Here is a 21452-nt window from a genome sequence, read left to right as displayed (position 1 = left end):
CTCAAGGTTATGAATCTGAGAGTTTGGAAGGATGGGCATGCTTTTGACAGAAACAGAAATTTCAAAGTAGGGAGGGTTTGCGGGGAAAGATAGTTCAGTTTGAACATGTAAAGTTGGAATATGTCTCTGGGATAGATCATTTGAAAAGTCCAATAGGCAATTAATTAGTAGTGTTTGTCCAGCAAAGAATGCACTGAAATGTAGTTTCTTTTGGATAGCACAGTAGAATGGCTAGTCCCTTGTTATTTGGCTCATTCATTTAAATGATTAAATTATAATAAGTAATGAGGCATGTGTGCTATAGTTAGTGGAAAAATCATTGGATGTAAAGTAGAAAATCATTCTGATTTTACCCAATTTTGAATCCGCGTGACCTTGTGCATGCCATGTGATTATTCTGGGCTTCAGTTTCCTCATTGTAATGTAAGGATTAAAATCCCTGCACTACCTGACAGGATTGTTGTGGGAATCAAATGATATAAGTATGTAAGGGACTTTGTTACCACAAAGTGCTATATAAATGTGTATTATTATTACTTTAGTTATTACTATTTTTTCATAGTGGTATTTGTCTTTACTTTTCTCATTGTGCTCATGAAACTTTTGCTGTTTACATGTAGATAAATCCAAGAATTGATGATTTGGCTGATTTAGTGAAAATTAAAGTTAGACTTTGGAGAAAGTAGTTTATAAAGGCTTGACTTTGTTTTTTGTTTTGTGCGGGGCAGGCGAGGGTTAAGTGACTTGCCCGGAGTCACACAGATAAGGTGTCTTGAGGTCAGATTTGAACTCAGGTCTTCCTGAATCCAGGGCTGGTGCTTTATCTACTGAGCCACCTAGCTGCCCCCTAAAAGGTTTGACTTTAACCTACTTAAGATTTATTTTGAATCACATTGTTATGATATAAAACCAAAAAGAAGGTCATACATGAATATGCCGATTGTGTAGGGAGATAGCACAAAATCTTTTTTAATATAAAATATCTTGTTACTATTAACATAGATTAGAAAATTTTAGAGACTAGACTTACTTAATACATTTTATAACATGACAGAATCTTATTATAGCAAAAGTCATCATGATGGTTAGAAATTGAGGTATAAGGGAACTGGTGCTAGACTATCCCAACCAAAGGCCAGAAATATTTAATGTAGTTACTTAAGAGTCAGTAGTCAATTAAAATGGAAAAAAAAGAGCCTATCCATATTGAAGTTTATTTCAATGAAATTTGCTTGTACCTTTTATTTAGTAATGTAGTATTTAATATTTTATTTTTGTACATCAAAAATGTAATTTAAAAGTGCATACAAAAAATAATAAATAAAAGTGCAATTCAACTAAATTCCATGCTAAGTTGTGTACTGTAAGTGGAAAGTCTTGGCTACTGGCAGAGCATTGTGGTGTAGTTAACAAATTATTTGCAGTGATAAGTATAATTAGAGAGCCGCAGTATGGTCCTGTGGAAAGAGCACTGGATTTGGAATCAAAAGGGGGGGGGGTGAGTCCTGTCTCTCCCACTTGCTACTCTAAAATGAAGTGGTTGAAAGTCTGAGGTTCCTTTTCATACTAAACTAATATCCTCATGAAACAGTATACCCATTTTATGACACTTATACTCCTGGCCTTTGCTGGAAACTGTACCTTGTCCAAGATATGGGAGCTGAAAGTCAGGGCTTCTGTTTCCCACTTCCTGGATAGGATCTTGAGTCCACAGGTCTCTGCAGAGAATTCCCACGTCAGACCTGACCCTGATCCTTATCCTTCTGGACCAGCTTTGTTTCCTAGATACTTTGCTCCAAGTGCAAAGTATACTCAATGGTAGAGTCAAGAATGGGACTCTCTCTTATATTTAGAAACCTAACATTTGACTTTTCTTTAGTTCTCTCTGAGTTAATTATGGATAATGGGCAGGATAGACAGAAACCAGGTCTGGGAACTGGAATTCACTTGTGATTCTAGCTAGTCTTATCAGAACCAGAAACTAAAACATTAGTCTTATGTGACTCTTTCCACTATTGACATGCTATTGTTTTTGTTGTTTTGGGTTTTTTCGTGGGGCAATTGGGGTAAGTGACTTGCCAGGGTCACACAGCTAATAATGTCAAGTGTCTGGGCTGGATTTGAACTCAGGTCCTCCTGATTCCAAGGCTAGTGTTTTAATCCACTGCGCCAACTAGCTGCCCCTAGCTATGTTTAATTTTGAAACAAACAGGTGGGCAAACAAAACATAGTTAATAGGCAAACTGTTTGCAAAAAACACCTCAAGATTGTTATTTACACTTGCTAAGTAGTCACTTTGGTCCATATATTTAGAAAGCTTTGCTCCATGAGTTGGAAATAAATTTAGAAATTAAAGCAAAAATTTAAATGCCAACAAATTACGAGGCTGTGTGTTTCTTCCTCCCCCATACGCCACTCAGAACTGATTGTTCCCATTATGTTTTGTAGTTTGTTAGATGCTATGTAATCTATCAGAATTTTATTAATCCCACTTATACAAGCAGCCATCTGGCACCTGCCCGAGCAAGACTGTACTTGTGCACAACTGGAATGATTGATGGGCTCTGGAATTGATTAGTTGTTCTGTGAGAAAATGAACTGTTTTGGCAGAAAATACCAGAGGTCACTGCATGTGGTCAGGCACAAAGGCCTGAAGAATTTTTAAAGAGATGCTTTTATCATAGACTTGTAAATTTGATGTTCCTAAACAATAATGGACTTAAAAATATTCTGATTGAAGTTTTTTTCTTCATGGGCAGTTCTGTAGTCTTAAGTGAATATAAAATTAAAGAATTAAGCAGAAAACTTAGACTGGTTTGGCTTTTTTTCCCCCTCAACTACTAGGAATGAGAACTCTGTTGGCAATACAATATTATATACAGTAGGCAGAATGAACGCAGCACTGAAACCTGTCACTTCACATATAAATTGTGCTATAAAATTGTCTAAAGAGCTTAAATAACTGGAAGAAAAGGTAGTTGTATTATACATGGCTCTGCCTGCCAAACAGCAGTGACTACTGAGAAAAGAAACAGCATATAGACGCCCAGCCAGTTGAGGATTTAAAGACTCAAAACGTTGGAGAAAAGGCCCATTTCTGACCAAGTACTTCTCAGACTGGTAGTGCCTGAACAGTATTTTATGCAGCTCATACTATAAACATTTTATATTTTAAAAATAGTTCTTTAAAAATTGTGCTTGTAGCTTTACCTTTTGAAAGAGTAGAATCATCTTTGGGTCCCCACCCTCTATGTTCTGAGTGCCACATGGACCTGGTATGTTATCCTCTGGCTATGGCACTGTTTACCTGTGATCAGAGCTGTGTTAACACTTTGGTGATGGGTTGGGAATTGGATGACATATGTCTGGTTACATCCCGGTTATTCTCCTGAGGACTCCATGAAAGTGTATAGGAGAGTGGCAACTCCCCTTGAGAATCTGACTGCTCAGAATGAACTTGAGTTATGGATTTATTCAGCCTGTAAACCTCAGCTGGCATAAATAATTGAGAAAGCAAAGGTTTGTCTGTGGTGCACACCTCAGGGACACATGGCTCCCTTCCCTCCCTTTCCCTCCCTTTCTTATGAAAATGATCCCAGTTGCACTGCTCGATGAGAACAACACCAAGCAATTAAAAGCTATGGGTGGTTGGAGGGAGGAGAAAAGGTTCAGTTAATGAGCTTTTCCTCGTTGGGTGCCCATGAGAGCCTCAGGAGTGAACAAGGCGATTAAAGCAAAGAGATAATTATAGATTATGTGAAAATGGGGCCCCTTGGGCAAGAAGGCCTTGACACCACAAGTAACTGTTGCAGGAGTTTCCTGGCTCCCATATTTGCCTTTTTAAATGCACTTTATTTAGTTTCTTGTATGACTCCTGGCCTGATGCCAAGTATACGAGCAGAGCACCTGTTTTGTTGTTCCCAGTCTTGGCTCTGCAAGCTTGCAGCCTTTAGCCAAAACCTCCCTGTTTTTGTTTCATTCTTTCAGTAAACCAGCAACTATTTATTTAATGGTGAATGTATTTTAAAGTACTGTGCAAGGCACTGTTCTGACTATCTTTGAGGAGCTTTTAATTTAACCAGGTACAGTAAAAAAAAGTTGGAGTCTTAAAGATTCCATAGAGATAATCTGCTATAACCCTCTTAACTTAATGAAAGCAAACTGAAGCCTTGAAAAGTGAAGTGACTTATACAAGGCACAGGTAAATTAGTAGCAGCACCAGAAGTAAAAAGACTTCCTTTGCCACACCACACTGTTCCTTAAGAAATACATAGGCACAACATTACTCAAATAAAAGGCAGGTGGTGCCATATGACTTGTCCTAAGTAAAGCGCTGTCTTCTGGTGATGTAACATACACAAGTCCAGAGGAAGAGACTTTTCTTTTAAGAACTGGGAAAGGATCTCAGAGGCCATCTTGCCCGGCTCCTTCATTTTTAAAAATAAATTTTTCTTGATATATTTAGTTTTCATAAAACCTAGATTTCCTTCTGTGCTCCTCTTCTTTCCCTCTCCAGTAAGAAAATATATTTTTTAAAGGGTGAAAAAACATGGGCAAAATGAATCAATACTTAAAAAATCTGAAAATATAATCAATATTCCACACCCATAGACCTCCCACCTCTGTAAAGGAGAGGGGGTGGGTATCTTTTCCTGTCTCTCATTAAGGCAAGTGCTTGTTCTTTGTACTTTTGTAACATTCATATTTGATTGTTTCATGGTTGTTCTTTCTACTTATGTTGTTATTATGTATGTTGTTTTCTTGGCTCAGGTTATTTCATTCAGCATCAGTTCATAGAAGTCTTTCCATGCTTTCTCTTTTGATCATATTTTTTATTTCAGCATTATAATATTCCATTCTATTCACTTTGTTGTACCATGATTTGTTAAGTCATTTTTCCAGCTAGTTGGTATTTACTTTCTTTCTGGTTCTTTACTACTACAATAAGTGCTGTTTATAAAATATTTTTGGTATATATAGTGACTTTCATTTTTATCAATAACCTCCTTTTTTGTATATGCATAATAATGGAATCTCCAGGTCCAAAGATATGGACATTTGCATAATTCTAAATTGCTTTTTTTTTTTTTTAATTTTAGTGGGGCAATGAGGGTTAAGTGACTTGCCCAGGGTCACACAGCTAGTAAGTGTTAACTGTCTGAGGCCAGATTTGAACTCAGCTTCTCCTGAATCCAGGGCTGGTGCTTTATTCCACTGCACCACCTAGCTGCCCCCCAAATTGCTTTTTTAAATGGTTGTACTAATTCACACTTCCACCAACAATACATTAGCGCTTATCTTCCCACAAAGTTGAGGTGGGGAGAGGGGAAGGGAAGGGACCAAACATTTATTAATGGTTCAGGTCCTGTGTTAAGGTTTTACAAATATCTCTTTTGGACCTTACAACTACCCCTTAAGAGGAGGTAGATGCTATTATTATCCTTTTTAAAAAAAAAATAGTTGAAGAAAAATGAGGCAAACAGGTTAAGTGACTCACACCATGGTCTCACCAGCTAGTAAGCATTTGTGGCCAGGTTTGAACTTGTCTCCTGACTCCAAGTCCAGTGTTTCTCTCCACTAAGCTATCTAGCTGCCACAATGCCTCTAACATTGGACTAAGCTCCCTTTTGGCATAGGTACCAGTTTTGCTGCGGGCAAGGCGAAGCTTCACGGTGTTTTGATTTCTATGTTTATTATTATGATTTGTTATATTCTTTGGTCACTTATCTAATCTGTTGGGGAATGGCTTTGGGTTCTATGTATATGTGGCATGCTTCAATCTGTGTGTTCAATCAATATCAGTTCTTTTTTTTGGAGGTGGATGGTATGCTTCACTATTAGTCCTTCAGGATTGTCTTGGAGCCTTGTATTGCTGAGAATAGTTGTCATTCACAGTTCTTCATTGAATGTATTTCTGTCACAATGCACATTGTTCTTTTAGTTTGGCTCACTTCACTATATATCAGTTCATGTAATCTTTCAGGACTTTCTGAAATCATTTCTGCTTGTAATTTCTTATAGGACAATAATATTCCATTATAGTTATACACCACAGCTTGTTTAAACCATTCCCCATTTGATGGACATTCCTTTGTTTTCCAGTTCTTATGCACCACAAAAAGAGCTGCTATTAATATTTTTGTGCAAATAAGCCCTTTTCTTCCTCCGTTTGGGGATGTCTTTGGGATATAGATCTAGCAGTGGTATTGCTGGATCAAAGGGTATGCACAGTTTGATAGCCCTTTGCGGCATGGTATCCAAATTGCTCTCCAGAATGGCTGGATCACTTCAGAACTTCACCAACAGTGGATTAGCCCCCTAGGACTCTGTGTACTTTAAAACACACACACACCACACACACACACACACCACACAAACTCTCCACTTGGTCCCCCCCCTCCCACATAGCTAGCCAACCTCCTATAGCTTTCTTCCCTTTCATAGATCAAATTCTTTAAAAAGCTGTCTGTATCTGGTGGTGTTAATTCCTTTCCTCACCCTCTCTTAACTCTAATCTTTCAACTGAAACCGCTTTCTTTAAAGTTGCCAGGGATTTCTTAATTGCCAAATCAAAGGACTGTTTCTCAACTCTCATCCTTCTTGATCTCCTTGCAGCATTTGACACTTTTATATAATTTCTTACCAATTCTTGTTATTTCTATCTTTACAACATCTCTATAATATGCCCTTGTTTCTCCACTCATCAGCTACAATCCTGCTATACCACCTCACTCCTAGACTATTGCGGTAGACTTCTGGTTGGCCTCCCTGCCTCAAGTTTTTTCCCACTCCATCAAAAGTATGAGTCAGACCATGTCACCCCTTCTCTCCCCTGCATTCAGTGAACTACACAATATGGAAATTCTATTTAGGAACTCAGTAGACCAAGTCTAAGCACTCTTTCATATGACAACCCTTTCCTCATAGGGATGATCTCGAGGCCTTTCACCATCCTGATTGCTCTTTTCTGAATGTTCTTTCGGCTTATAAATTCCCTTAGTAAAATAAAATGTAGCTGAGGGACAAGGCGGAATTAAGGTCGTTCTAAGATTTTAAGCCTGGATGACTAGGTTGGGTGGTCTTTGGGTCAGTATGAGTTCAGATTTGGTTATATTGGCCTCCTTACCTTAAAATATTCTAGATGTAGCCACCCTCTCTTTAATGTAGCCTAAAAATCACGGGGTTTTTGGGGTTTTTTTGCTGTTGTATAACACTCCTCAATCAGAATCACAGAAATGTAGAGGTAGAATGGACTTTATCTAGTCTAAGCCCTACCAGAAAAAAACCCTTTCTATATCATGCCTGAGGGAAGTTTCACCAGCCTTTGATTATAGAGCTTTGTGGGGGAGTTGGCCACTTCCTTAGATAGCCTATCCCAATTTTCCATCTTTCTCATTGATAAGAAGTTTTTCCCTTCCTTCCTTCCTTCCTTCCTTCCTTCCTTCCTTCCTTCCTTCCTTCCTTCCTTCCTTCCTTCCTTCCTTCCTTCCTTCCTTCCTTCCTTCCTTCCTTCCTTCCTTCCTTCCTTCCTTCCTTCCTTCCTTCCTTCCTTCCTTCCTTCCTTCCTTCTTTTCTCTCTCTCTCTCTCTCTCTCTCTCTCTCTCTCTCTCTCTCTCTCTCTCGCTTGCTCGCTCTCTCCCCCCCCACCCCCCTTGTTCCTTCCTTCCTTCCTTCCTTCCTTCCTTCCTTCCTTCCTTCCTTCCTTCCTTCCTTCCTTCCTTCCTTCCCTTCCTTCCTTCCTTCCTTCCTTCCTTCCTTCCTTCCTTTCCTTCCTTCCTTCCTTCCTTCCTTCCTTCCTTCCTTCCTTACCTTCCTTCCAAAAACAAGCTTTGGGCTACTTTATTAAAGAATGCTGTTGTACAGTTTTCTTTTCACTGGTCTGTTCTGGCATGCTTCTAATGATATCAGAATCACCTGGATCAATGATAGCCAGTGTACAAACTCTGTAGTTCTTCCCACAAGCTGTACCCAGTTCAATGTTCTTGCCACTGTAGTGATGTACACCAGTTTTGGCCAACATAGTGTAATGTTCCATTTCTGATTCCTCAAGACTGGGCAGTTGTTGGCCTAGATGACCAATTTGGCTTTGCCTGGTCTGATCGTTTTCAGGGTCTGTTTGCTGCTTTTCATCACCTGCTGGAGCCTCGAGTTGAGGCTAACTAACTTCCTAACTTCCCCACAGCAATTATTATATTAAATGACCGAAATAGCACTTTATTGTTACCTAAAATGCCTTATGATTTTTTTTACATTTTTAACTTTAAATGTTCCTATGATAGCTTAATTTCTTTTTTTAAATAACATATAGATAATTTTGGAACAGTATGTAAATCACTGATAGTTGAGTCACAACAAAACATTTAGACTATTGAAAAGACATGTCATTAGCTTTTGGGTCTTTGTATTTGGCATACCAAGCAGAACACAAACTGTCATAGTGAACTGAAAGGTTTACAAAAAAAAGAGAGAGACAGCAGTTATTTCCAGACATCACATTTAGCAGAAATATCAATCCTTTACCCTTGATTTTGACACCTTCTCATCATATGTCCAAAGTAGGGAACAGGGATTAAAAATTCATGCATAGGGGGCAGCTAGGTGGTGCAGTGGATAGAACACCAGCCCTGGAGTCAGGAGGACCTGAGTTCAAATCCGGCCTCAGACACTTAACACTTACTAGCTGTGTGACCCTGGGCAAGTCACTTAACCCCAATTGCCTCACTTAAAAAAAAAATTCATGCATAGGAGAGGTAATGTATTCGAGCAGTAATCTTCAGAAATACATCCTTGCACTTTTTTTTCCATCAGAGCCTAGTATTAGTACTTTGTTTTTAACTACTTTGTTAGCATTAGGGTGAGAAAAAGAAAGTGTTGATTAAATAATTTTTAAAATACAGATAAGAGAATAAATAACTATTTCATAGGATTATAATCTAGAGTTCATTTTGTCATTTCAACCAATCCTTTCTTTTTTTGGAGATTGTGAGTTGTCTGAGGTCACACAGGTATTAAACATTAAAGAGAGGATTTGACTGCAGATTTCTCTGACTCTAAAACTGGGTTGTTGTTTTTGTTGTTGTTGTTGTTGTTTTGTTTTTTCGGGGTACTGTACTGCCTCATTTAGTTCGTGCCTCTGGTTCTAGATTATCCACTTTTTGTGCTACTCAGAGACTTCAGGATTTGGTTTGACCAAATCTCTCAAATATCTCTAATCTCCTCTCTCCCATTTTCCTTTGAGGTATTTTCTTTAAAAAATTTTTTTTGGAAAAATTTTTGTTTTTTTCCAATTACATGTAAAAATAATTTTTAACTTTTTTTTTTTTGGTGAGGCAAATGGGGTTAAGTGACTTGCCTAGGGTCTCACAGCTAGTAAGTATTAATAAGTGTCTGAGGCTGGATTTGAACTCAGGTCCTCCTGACTCCAGGGCTGGTGCTCTATCCACTGCGCCACTTAGCTGCCCCTTAACATTCATTTTTTTAAATTTGAGTTCCAAAATTTCTCCTTTCCTCTCTTCTTTCTCCCCTCCTTGAGAAGGCAAAGCAGTTTGATATAGATGATACATGTGCAGTCATGTAAACTTATTTCTATATAGCCATGTTATGAAAGAAAACTCAGACCAAAAAAACACAAAAACAAAAACCAACCCAAGAAAAAATAAGAAAAGGGAAAAGTAATAATTCAGTCTGCATTCAGATGCCATCATTTCTTTCTCTGTAGGTGGATTGGCATTTTGTTTGTTTGTTTGTTTTTTTTTGTGGGGCCAGTGGGGGTTAAGTGACTTGCCCAAGGTCACACAGCTAGTAAGTGTCAAGTGTCTGAGGCCGGATTTGAACTCAGGCACTCCTGAATCCAGAGACCGGTGCTTTATCCACTGCGCCACCTAGCCGCCCCGCGGATTGCAATTTTTATCATAAGGAGGAGGACAACCTTCTAACAGTTAGAGGTATCCCAAGATGGAATTGGTGACCCACAAGTAGTGAAAGAAAATAGGAATGTTAAAATGAAGAGATAAAGGAAATAAACCTAGAACAAGAATCTTGGTTGGGGTTATGGTGGATGTGTGGGAATCAGCTATATGAATCGTTGCAGTGAGGGTGAGAGGCCAGCCCTGCAAGAAGGAAACTTGAGAAATTGGGATATTGGTTATTGGGCTGGCTGATGGTACGTGGGGCTGACAGAATGTGGCTCAGAGGTGGTGAAACTCTCCCTTTGTAAAACTCAGCAAGAACAATACATTGTTTTAAAACAAAATACACCTGAAATATCATTATAGGAAGGCCCCAATTTTACAAACAGATTTTATTCTGAAAGTGGTTTTATTTTGGAACTTAGAATATGTTTTCTGGCAGAAAGAGCACTAAAAATGAGGCTGAAATGATCTTTGGTTGAACTTGAAGTATACTAAGCTCCATAGGATTATAGATTCTGAGCTGGACCTCAGAGACCTTTTGATTCAGGCTCTTCATGTTACAGATTAGCAAACTAAGGTTCAGTGAGGTTAATGACTTGCTTCAGAAGTTGGGGCGAAGACCAGGGCCTCTGCCTCCTGTATGATGGAACAGATATTTTCTACATAACCTTGCTCAGATCAGTCCATAGTGAGACTGGTAATGCACTGTAACAGTGCCTTAATTTTTACCCCTTTGTCCCACCATAATGGCATATCAGCTGGTGGCCCATTTTTTTTTTTTTAATGTATAAGGTATTTTATTTTTTCCGTTACATGTAAAGATAGTTCTCAACTTTTGTTTATACAAGCTTTACAATTTCAGATTTTTCTCCCTCCCTCCCCTCCCTCCCCCCCCCCGCCCCTAGACAGCAGGTAATCTGATATAGGCTAAATCTATATATTCTATACATATACATATAGATATAGATATATACACACACATATATATATATCCATAATAACATTAATCCTATTTCTGCATTAATCCTGTTACAGAGAAGAAGAATCAGAGCAGTGATGCAATACTTCAAAATAGAAAAAAAACACAACAGCACCCAAAACAAAGAAATAATATGATTCAATCAGCATCTATACTCCACAGTTCTTTCTTTCTTTTTTTTTCTTGGATTTGGAGATCCTCTTCTATCATGCAGTACCCTGGAACTCTTCTGACATTGCATTGGTGAGAAGAATATAGTCCATCACAGTAGGTCAACACTCAATGTTGATGATACTGTGTACAATGTTCTTCTGGTTCTGGCTCATCTCACTCATCATCAGCTCATGTACGACCCTCCAGGTTCTCTGAACTCTTCCTGCTCATCATTTCTACAGCACAATAGTATTCCATTGTATTCATATACCACAACTGTCCAGCCATTCCCCAATTGATGGGTACCCCCTCGACTTCCAATTCCCTGCTACCACGTAAAGAGCAGCTATAAATATTTTTGTACATGTGGGTCCCTTTCCCCCTTCCATGATTTCTTTGGGCAAAAGACCTAAAAGTGGAATTGCTGGGTCAAAGGGTATGCACAGCTTTATTGCCCTTTGGGCATAATTCCAAATTGCTCTCCAGAATGGTTGGATCAGCTCACAGCTTGGGTGGCCCATTTATATAGTATGGTCCTCTGGAATGTTAGAACTTATTTTATCTTGTGTTTTATTTTGTGGGATCAATTAAAATTATACAGGATATTTCTGAAATTGTAATATGGTCAGATTAAATTGCCAATATCAGTTACAGAGTCAGAACCAATGGGAACCTACCACCAATGTTAGGAAGTTAGCATTGTTGGGGTAGCTAGGTGGTTCAGTGATTAAGCACCAGCCCTGGATTCAGGAGGATCTGAGTTCAATCTGCCTCAGACACTTGACACTTACAAGCCACGTGACCTTGGCCAAGTCACTAGCCCTCATTGTCCCACCCCTCAACCCCCCAAAAAAAAGAAAGAAGAAAGAAGAAAAGAAAAAAAATGCATTGTTTCTTTTGAAAATATGCTTTCACATGAGACTGATACTTATATAGCATTAAAAAGGTTGCTAAGTACTTCTATGTACATTGTCTTTGAGCCTCTCAACATTCTGAGGCTATGTACTATAAGAATTAATTTCTGTTTATAGTTGAGAAAACAGACTAATTAGAGACATTAGGGAACTTAGGCCATTTCAGCCTTATCCACATTGTATAGCTGGGAAGCTGTGGGGTTTAGAGGTTAATGTTTGCCTTGGTCACAACTAATCACTGAGGCAGGTCTATACACACATCTTTTGATCTAAGCACGATGTTCTAGCTGCTGAACCCTGTCTCCACACAAGATTGGAACAGAACTAATATGAGCTTGACTTTTCTTTTCCTCTCGTATGTAAATGGCCTTTTCTTCAGTTCAGAAAACCTTGGAGGTGAACATACTGTACTTTTTGGGCATAGTCATTGAGAAGCTAGTATCACATGCATACCCCACAGAGGATTGTAAATGGAGGGAAGTATACACTTGAGTAATAAATTACTTGAGGGGAATTTTAAAATTATTTTGCTTTTTGACTGTGACAGTTCTACCTAGGTAACATATTTTGTGAATTTTTTCTTAAAAAAAAAGAAAAAGATGGGGACAGCTAGGTGGTACAGTAGATAAAGCACAGGCCCTGAATTCAGGAGGACCTGAGTTCAAATGCAGCCTCAGACACTGACACTTACTAGCTGTGTGACCCTGGCAAGTCACTTAATCCTCATTGCCCTGTCAAAAAAAAAAGAAAAGAAACGATGACACTAGTATTAACATCTTAGAATTTAGTTTTGGTTTATAACAGACATTCATAGAAATTTAGACCTACACTGACATTTTTGAGTCTCTTCAAGGACTCTGACTGCTATTTAGAATTTTTTTTCCTTTTAAAACTAAATGTAACCCTTAATATAATCTATTCAGAACTCCAGACTAATGGTAATTCACCTGAAAGAAAATTTGGGGAGATAAAGGACATAACAAAGCAAAATGAAGGAGATAGTTAATTACTGGTTCTAACACTTAATTACTCAGTGACCCCAGCCAAGTCACTAAGTCCTCTCTGAGCCTCAGTTTTCTTCTATTTAAAATACAGGTAATAATACCTGCATCCTTTTCCCAATAGGCTTGTTTTGAGTAAATAAAAATACAAAAGTGACTTCATGGAGCACTGATGTAGTGGAACGAATTAGAGAAAAATATTCCAGTTGTACCCCTGACCCTAATTGTGTGAACACAACAAGTCACTCAAATTGTTTCTTTTCTCATCTGCAAAATGGAACAGCCATACCAGTAGGCACTTAACGTCACACAGTTACTGAGAAGATCCAGAGTATGAATGTATGTCTGTATGCATGCATACATGCACAGGCTATATGTTCTATGTGTGTACAATATATGCCACACATGCATATATTGCTTTACAAAACTTAAAGCTCCATATAAATGTCAACTATCGCGCCGCCCCTTCCCAGCCTTTCTCTTGACCTCCAGTCTCACATCTCTAACTCTCTATTGGATCTTCGTGACAAGATGTTCAGCAGACATGTCCATATCTGAACTCACTCCCTATCCCCCCAAACCCTCCCCTCTTCCTGACTTTTCTTTTATGTTGAAGGTAACTACCATCCTCCCAGCCACCCAGGCTTCTAACTTAGGTGTTAAATCTGTTGCTAACTCCTGTCAAATTTACCTTCACATCATCCCTCATGTACGTTCTTTTCTTTCCTCTGACACTGCCAGTCTCCTGGTGCAGGCTCTCATCACCTCACGCCTGGACTATTTGCCAGAACTTTGGGATGTTCTCCTTGTCCCAAGTCTCTTCTCACTCCAGGCCTTCCTCTACTCAGTTATCCAAGTGATCTTACTAAAGTATAGGTCTGACCACATTAACCCCCTGCCCTCTTTTACACAGATTCCAGTAATTCCTATGACCCTTAGGATCAAATATAAAACGCTCCCTTGAGCATCTAAAGCCCTTCACAACCTGGCCTGTTGTTACCTTTCCAGTCTTCTTCCACGCCCATGTACTCTGTGATCTAGTGTCTCCATCCTCCTGGCTCTTCTTCAAACAAGGCGCTCCCATCTCCCAACACCAGGACTTTTAATTTTTTGTTCCTCCACTCTGGAATTTTTTCCTCCTTACCTCTGCCTCCTAGTTTTCATGACTTCCTTCAGGGAAGCTCTTTTCCATAAGTGCCAACTTAGCATGAATATGTCGTTTGTCCATAGTTGTTTGCATGTTGTTTCTCCTGTTAGATTGTGAGTTCCTTGAGAGTTCAAGAAAGCAAACAGTGTTTGCTTTTGTTGTATTCTCATTGCTTAGCATAGTGCCAGGAGCACGGTATGCATTTAATAAATGCTTGTTGACTCGATTATTATTATCATATATTAAGATGAAAAATATCAACAAGTTTGCCATTTTATAGAATACAGCTGTGATGATGTCTGGGCTTACAATTTCACAACAAGGCTTCGTTTATGGACTCAGTTAAAAGCAAAAATAGCTTTACTTAAAGTGATAATGATAAAAAAAGAGAGAAAGTTTTCAGGTAAAGGATATTGTTTATGCGTCATAAGCTGTCCTTGTGCAGGATCCCTGCTCAACTGCTCTGGCACCTCTACATCTAGAATCCAGGATCTTCATTGTCTGGGTAGGTGTCTGACATGCATTTTTGTTCTTAATTGAGGAATCCAAAGTCTAAAGAGAAGTGTCCTTAATTTATACTGCTCTAGGATGAAGCTGGCTGTCATCCAAGCTCTTTGTAAAGGTTAAATAACTTAGGGCAAAAATGGCTACTGGCCAAATGCTGTGTAAGAGTTCTACAACTCAAGGGGTACTGTAACTTATCACAGGTGAAAGCTGGTTGGGTTTACTTTATCTGGTGTATGTGTGTGTGTGTGGCCTACTGTGTGTCCCAAGAACATTTTAAAATGTTCTTTTATTGGCATGGTGCTATTTCATAAATGAAAGCTTTAACCCATTGTAACAGCTCAGCTTTTATGAGGGAAGAGGGGAGAATGAAGGGGAAGGGAGAAATAGGAGCAGAATAGTAATAGTATTGGGTTAGAGTTTGCGTCTATATGAGGAAAGCTCACCTAAGATTTCAAGGAGTGAAAGTGAGGAAAAGAGGTAGGGAGAGGAATGTTATTACTGATACATGTTCCTTCTGACCCCAAACTGAAAGTATTCCCCAGAACTCGATCCTGGGCCTCCTTCTTCCTCTCTCTCTTTTGGCATCATCTTAAGCTTCTGTATGATTAGTTATTTATCCCTGGGCAGATGACTCACAAATATGTATAGCCAAGCCTAGTTTTTGTCCTCATCTTCAACTACCAATTGTTTTTAGACATTTCGAGTTGGGTGTCCCTAAGACATCTCAAGCTCACCCTGTGCACAGTAGAACTCATCATCTTTCCCCCAAACTCAGCCTTCTTCCAAACTTCCCTAGTTCTGTCAAAAGCAGCACCATTCTTGCCCTGTCTTCTGAGTAACTGCCTCAGCAAGCTGTAGAAAAGGTGCTGATCTGCAATGCCAGCGCACATTTGTTCCCGACTTTAAGTTCCGATACTGATGACATCATAGCAGCAGAACTGATCCAGGACCGATCTGTGTTTATTCTCTGTAAGTTTTATGGACGCATTGTCCTTCACCATCAGAATATGAGCTCCTTGAGAATAGGGAGTGATTTCTTTCTTGTATTTGTATCAGCAGCCCCTGGCACAATGCTTGATGTATAGGAGCTACTTAATGTGTGCTTGTTGGTTAATTGATTGACAAACCATGTAAACAGCAAGAAAACTAGTTTGGTTAGACTGTAGAGTACAGGAGTCATGGGTTAGAAGCCCGGAAAGTAAGGTGGGGACAGGTTGTGAAACAGTTTAAAGAACAGAGGGGTTTGTCTTCCATTCTAGAGTCAGCAGCGAACCATTGGAAGCTTCTTTAGCAGGGAGTGAGAGGGTCTGACCCATGCTTACAAATAATAATTTGACAGCCAGGCGGGGATGGATCAGAGACTAATGGATAAGACAGGCCAGAAACATTAAAATCAACATACCATTGTAGATAACTTGGGGTGTGGCCTACTTAACAGTTGTGTTGCAGACTAGAGAAAGACATCTTTGATAAGAAACTATAAAGAATTTTTCAATATATTACATATTAAATGTGCTTCTATTGATGGGTAGAGCCTCTGAAAGAATAGATAAGAATTAAACAGCATAGGAGGGTGGGGATGGGTTGTAGTGAAGTAAAAATATGAGAACTTTATTGGATTTCTCCTGTGGATGTTTAATTTTAATTGATCCATTTCATCAAATAATACTAACAAATGCCTAAAGGGCATGGCATTTGTTAGCTTCCTTTTTTTTTTTTTTTTTTTGCAGGCAACGGGGGTTAAGTGACTTGCCCAGGGTCACACAGCTAGTAAGTGTCAAGTGTCTGAGGCCAGATTTGAACTCAGGTACTCCTGAATCCAGGGCCGTGCTTAACCACTGCGCCATCTAGTTGCCCCCAAGTAGCTATTTTTTTTTTTTTTGTAAGGCAGCGGGGGTTAAGTGACTTGCCCAGGGTCACACAGCTAGTAAGTGTCAACTGTCTGAGGCCGGATTTGAACTCAGGTACTCCTGAATCCAGGGCCGGTGCTTTATCCACTGCGCCACCTAGCTGCCCCCGTTAGCTTCCTTTTTAAAAAATTAAATTCAAAAGCATTTATTAAGCACTAGTTATGTGACAGGCAGTACTGATCTCCTGATTTGTGCCTAACTTTCTATTAACACTTGACTCTGCACCAAGGCTAGCCCCATATCCAACATCCTTTGCAATGTAATAGCAACCTCTCTACTTCCTGACATATCTCTGTGAAACTGTTATCAGTTGCTCCTCTCCCTTGTTGCCCCTGCAGCCATGAAAGCTATAGAGAAAATTTTTCCACATTGAAAAAGGCAGCCTCTTCACTTCCCTGCCCTTCGACATCATAATCTCGCTGGTAAAACAGGAAGATAACTAATATGGGAGGCAACTAGGTGGTGCAGTGGATAGAGCACCAGACCTGAAGTTAGGAAGATCTAAGCTGCAGACACTTACTACCTGTGTGATCTTGGGCAAGTCACTAACCAACCTTGTTTGTCTTAGTTCCTCATCTGTAAGATTAGCTGGAGAAGGAAATGGTAAATCACTCCAATATCTTTGCCAAGAAAACCCCAAATGGGGTCATGAAGAGTTGGACATGACTGAAACAACTAAACAACTGCTTCTGGTTAAAATGAGGGGGAAAAAAAAAGCTTTAGTAAAAATATCCAAGTAGCATTTTAATTCCATGAACATTTATCAAAGGTTCTGTGCCAGACCTGGGGCTACAAAGATTAAAAAGGGGGAAAACCATTCCTGCCTTCAAAGAGCTTAAGTTCTGCTTTATATTTCACTGGTTTTTCTATTGTCCTATAGGGCACTCTTACCTTTTTAAAGTGATAAACATTGTGTTAGTCCCTTTAACATATACTGACACTTGAATAATTCTGTACTTGCAATAAAAAGTATGTTAGTCCTTAGTGTGAGGGGCTGGAATCAGTAAGTAAATATGTCCTCTTTGTAGGACTAAAAGACTAAAGTCACTTTGAAAAAGACAAAGCACTAATCAAAATGAACCTTATTATTCCATTTTGGAATGCACATTAAAAGGTTTTTTTTTTTTCCATAGTTTCATTTGATAGGATTATAATATCTCCTGTAGTAGGGTTGTGTCATATAATGTTGGAAAACAACTTATTCATGAAAATTGTTAGAAATATATACCACTCCAATGATTTTCTTGATTTGCATGTTTTTGGGTTTTTTTTGGGTGAGGCAATTGGGGTTAAGTGACTTGCCCAGGGTCCCACAGCTAGTAAGTGTTAAGTGTCTGAGGCCTAATTTGAACTCAGGTCCTCCTGAATCCAGGGCTGGTACTCTATCCACTGCGCCACCTAGCTGCCCCTGCATGGTTTGTTTTAACAATTAAACAGCTTGTATTTTATATGTGTGTGGTTTTTATACATCACGTAGTAAGAGAGCATCTACTTTTTCTACCCTAATTAGAGAAGAAGACAAGAACATATTTGATTACTGCAGGGAAAACAACATTGACCACATAACCAAAGCCATCAGATCAAAAAAAGTGGATGTGAACATGAAGGATGAAGAGGTATGAAAACTGTGTCCTGTTTACTTTTCTTTTAGAACTCTCGGCATTCTCCTTGCCCTTTTTTTTTTTTTTTGCGCGGGGCAATGGGGGTTAAGTGACTTGCCCAGGGTCACACAGCTAGTAAGTGTTAAGTGTCTGAGGCTGGATTTGAACTCAGGTCCTCCTGAATCCAGGGCCAGCGCTTTAATCACTGCGTCACCTAGCTGCCCCTTCTCCTTGCCCTTTTTGCAAATACTTATGGATTTCACCTCAAAGTATAGTGTGGGTTCTAAGAATGACTAAAACTAGAGAAGATGGTTCAAACCAAAGGTTTTCTGCTGCATCAATTAGGAAGTTGTTGATAAAATACCAATCACAACAATAATGGATATTGGATTTTTTTTCAATTCATCAATTATCCGGTAAGTACCACTTTGAGTCAGGATGCTGTAGTGGGAAGAGCACTGACTTTGAGTCAAAGGAACTTTGGGCTAGTGCCATCTCCTGAATTGAACCTTGAATGGGGCCTAGACATTCCAAGAGGTGAAGGTGAGTAGGGGGAATATTCCACCTTCTCAGAGGCAGTGCCATATCCAGCGGAATACCCTGCGTAGGGAACAGCAGGTGGACTGGTGGGGGGGTGGGGGAGGGATGGAATAGAGGAGTGTGAGATCAACGTTCAAGGAGACATTGGAACCAAATTGTGAATGGCTTTTGATCCTTTAGGAAGTGGGAAGCTCCTGAAGCTTCTTGGGCTGGGGAATGGTTTAGTCAGATCTCTGCTTTAGGAGGAGGAGGAGGAGTATTTAAGAGTATTCATTCGACAGCTGTGTAGAGGGTAAATTGGAGAAGGGAGATACTGAAAGCTGGGTGGCAGCTATGTTGAAATAGACTATTAAAAGTCTGAGTGAGAAGTGGTGAGGGTCTAAACTAAGGTGGTAACTGGAGAGAGGGGAATAGATGCAAGAGATGTTGTCGAGGTAGACTTGTCAAGACTAAGCAATGAGTACGGGGACCGAGTGACAGTAAAAAGTTAAAGAGAATGCCAGTATTGCAAATGGAGGTGATTTGGAATGACATAAATAAGAATGTTTGGATCACAAGTGGCTCTAAGGGCGAAGGTGAGTTCTGTTATGGGTTTGAGATGATTGAAATGGCCAAGAGGCAGGAAATAGGTGGGAGGAGAACAAGAAAAGGTACTGGGTAATCTGTAGTGATAGGAAATAATCAAATTCTAGATGGTAGTGTTTTTTCTGAACAAGTTAGACCTTAATATCATATCTATCTCAGGAAATTCACTTCTGCTCCATTGACAGAGACAATTGGAATCCATAGGATCATAGATCTGGAGCTGAAAGGGACTTCAAAGGCCATCTAGTTCAACTCCTTTATTTTACTGATGAAGAAACTGAGGCCCAGGGACATTAAGTAACTAGTGGTCAGAAGTGTGACATGAACCTAGATCCTCTGATTATGGAGAAAAGTGTGTCTAGTAGCACAGTTTGTTTTCTATCAAATACTTAAATATCAGTGTTTTTCACTGGTGAAATTCTCAGTGACATATAGTAACTTTAAAAACCTGAAATAATTATTACACATCGCAAAGCCAAGACAAAAAAAAGTTTTGTTTCTTAGGCGATATGGTGTCTGATTTTGATCTATCAAGGAATTTCCATTTTCTTTCAAAGCCTAGTGGTAATTACAGCCTTTTAATGAAATTAAATTAGATGTGACTTATTTGGAAATTATTGGTATTTTACCTTGGTTGTCAACTATTACACGTGACTATCAAGAGCCCTCTTAGCCTGTGCCATATTGAATCACATGATGATGTCTTGAGTGACAGTGAAGACATAGATGTATTTAGTACAAAAGTCCTTCATATTGAGTAAAAGCAACTTCTTGGTGAAATAAAAATGCTCACTTCGGTCATTCACTTCCTTTGCCAGTGTGTTTCTTTCTTTCAGTCCATCATACCTTGAACTACCTTTACATCACCCCCAAGTTTCGCCTTACTCCTGGCTCCTAAAACATTGTGTTTTTCTGAACAGATGAAGTGCTTACACATTCATAGACTGAGACGCCACGAATTCAGTTGGGTTCTTTCATAGCTCTAAGCAGATTTCTGCCCTCTCAGCCATGACAGCTCAGGCTGGGGTTTTGAATGCTGATGGCAAGTCATTTTATTATTAATCAGCAATTCATATGAATTCATTTAGAATCATGGAGGAAAGGATAACTTAAAATCAAGGTCAAAACATAACACCATACATGAAGTGCTTTGTGCTTTTTAAAGCTCTTGCATTCGGTTCTTTGTAAAGTTGGTCAGCTTTGGTTCTTGACTTAAGGACCAGAGCCTCAAAATTAAGTTGCAGAATTCTCATTTTATTATTTCAAGTTATCCTTGTATTAGGTAGTAGAATTACATAAAAACGCATTTTTATGTAGTAAAGATTATTTTGAAATGGCATATAGTGTTCCATGTAATTATTCAGTATTGAATTAAAGTATTTTATTAGTAATGTCTTTGGAAAGTTATGTGCATGATATTCCATTATTTTAAAATTCTTATTTTGTTTGACTCCATTTTAACATTTATTTATTGGACAACTAAAAATTGTTGTTATATTTCAGATTTGACGTGTGTACATGAAGAAATATGATTAAAAACAAGTAAATTTTCAAGTTGTATTCTGAATCTTTATGCTTTTTTCTTTGTGATGAACTATATTTGCAGTGAAATAATTGAAGTAAATAGCCTGGTTTATTGTAATAATTATATATTTGTATATAGCTACACGTATGTTTAGCCACATACCTATGTTTATGTGCATGTAGGGACATTCTTACATTTTGTGTTATGTGTAGATAATTCATATAAAATGTTCTTCCTACATACTGTATATGTTTATTTAAATGTGATTAATTATCTTTTTCCCTACTGGCACTTTTTATTCAATTACATTGAAATTAATGCATAAAATTCACTGTTCCTGCAGTGAGGAAAATATTTCAAATTTGAGGAAATGAAGTAGATTCCTCATAGAATAGTAATTTAATCAACTTATACACATATAGAGATATAAAATATGGCAGAGAAGTGAAGTAGTTCAAGAAGTTGTGTTTATACCAAATGACTTATTGTCCAGTATTATTACAAAGCCATGGTCTTGCATATATTGACTTTTAATCTTAATTACTATAAATTTTATTTAAATTTTAAAAATGCAAACAAATTTTTAAGAAGTGCCGGAAGTTTTTTAAAAAAAATCTTTGTGGGGCAGCTAGGTGGCGCAGTGGATAGAGTACCAGCCCTGGAGTCAGGAGGACCTGAG

General features: G+C 38.7%; 1 protein-coding gene across 1 annotated transcript in view; it reads left to right on the top strand.

Annotated features, from left to right (window-relative positions):
* The window catches only part of ACBD6 (acyl-CoA binding domain containing 6), a 202345-nt gene that overhangs the window by 54521 nt on the left and 126372 nt on the right, over window positions 1-21452 (top strand). Inside the window, 1 exon segment of the mRNA XM_044001699.1 lies at window positions 18008-18138. Within this exon segment, the coding sequence (XP_043857634.1) occupies window positions 18008-18138 (131 nt within the window).

Source organism: Dromiciops gliroides, chromosome 4, assembly GCF_019393635.1.
Source record: "Dromiciops gliroides isolate mDroGli1 chromosome 4, mDroGli1.pri, whole genome shotgun sequence".
In the NCBI taxonomy this organism is placed as follows: Eukaryota; Metazoa; Chordata; class Mammalia; order Microbiotheria; family Microbiotheriidae; genus Dromiciops; species Dromiciops gliroides.
The sequence above is the reverse complement of the archived record's forward strand: the minus strand, read 5'-3'. Positions and strand labels throughout refer to the sequence as shown.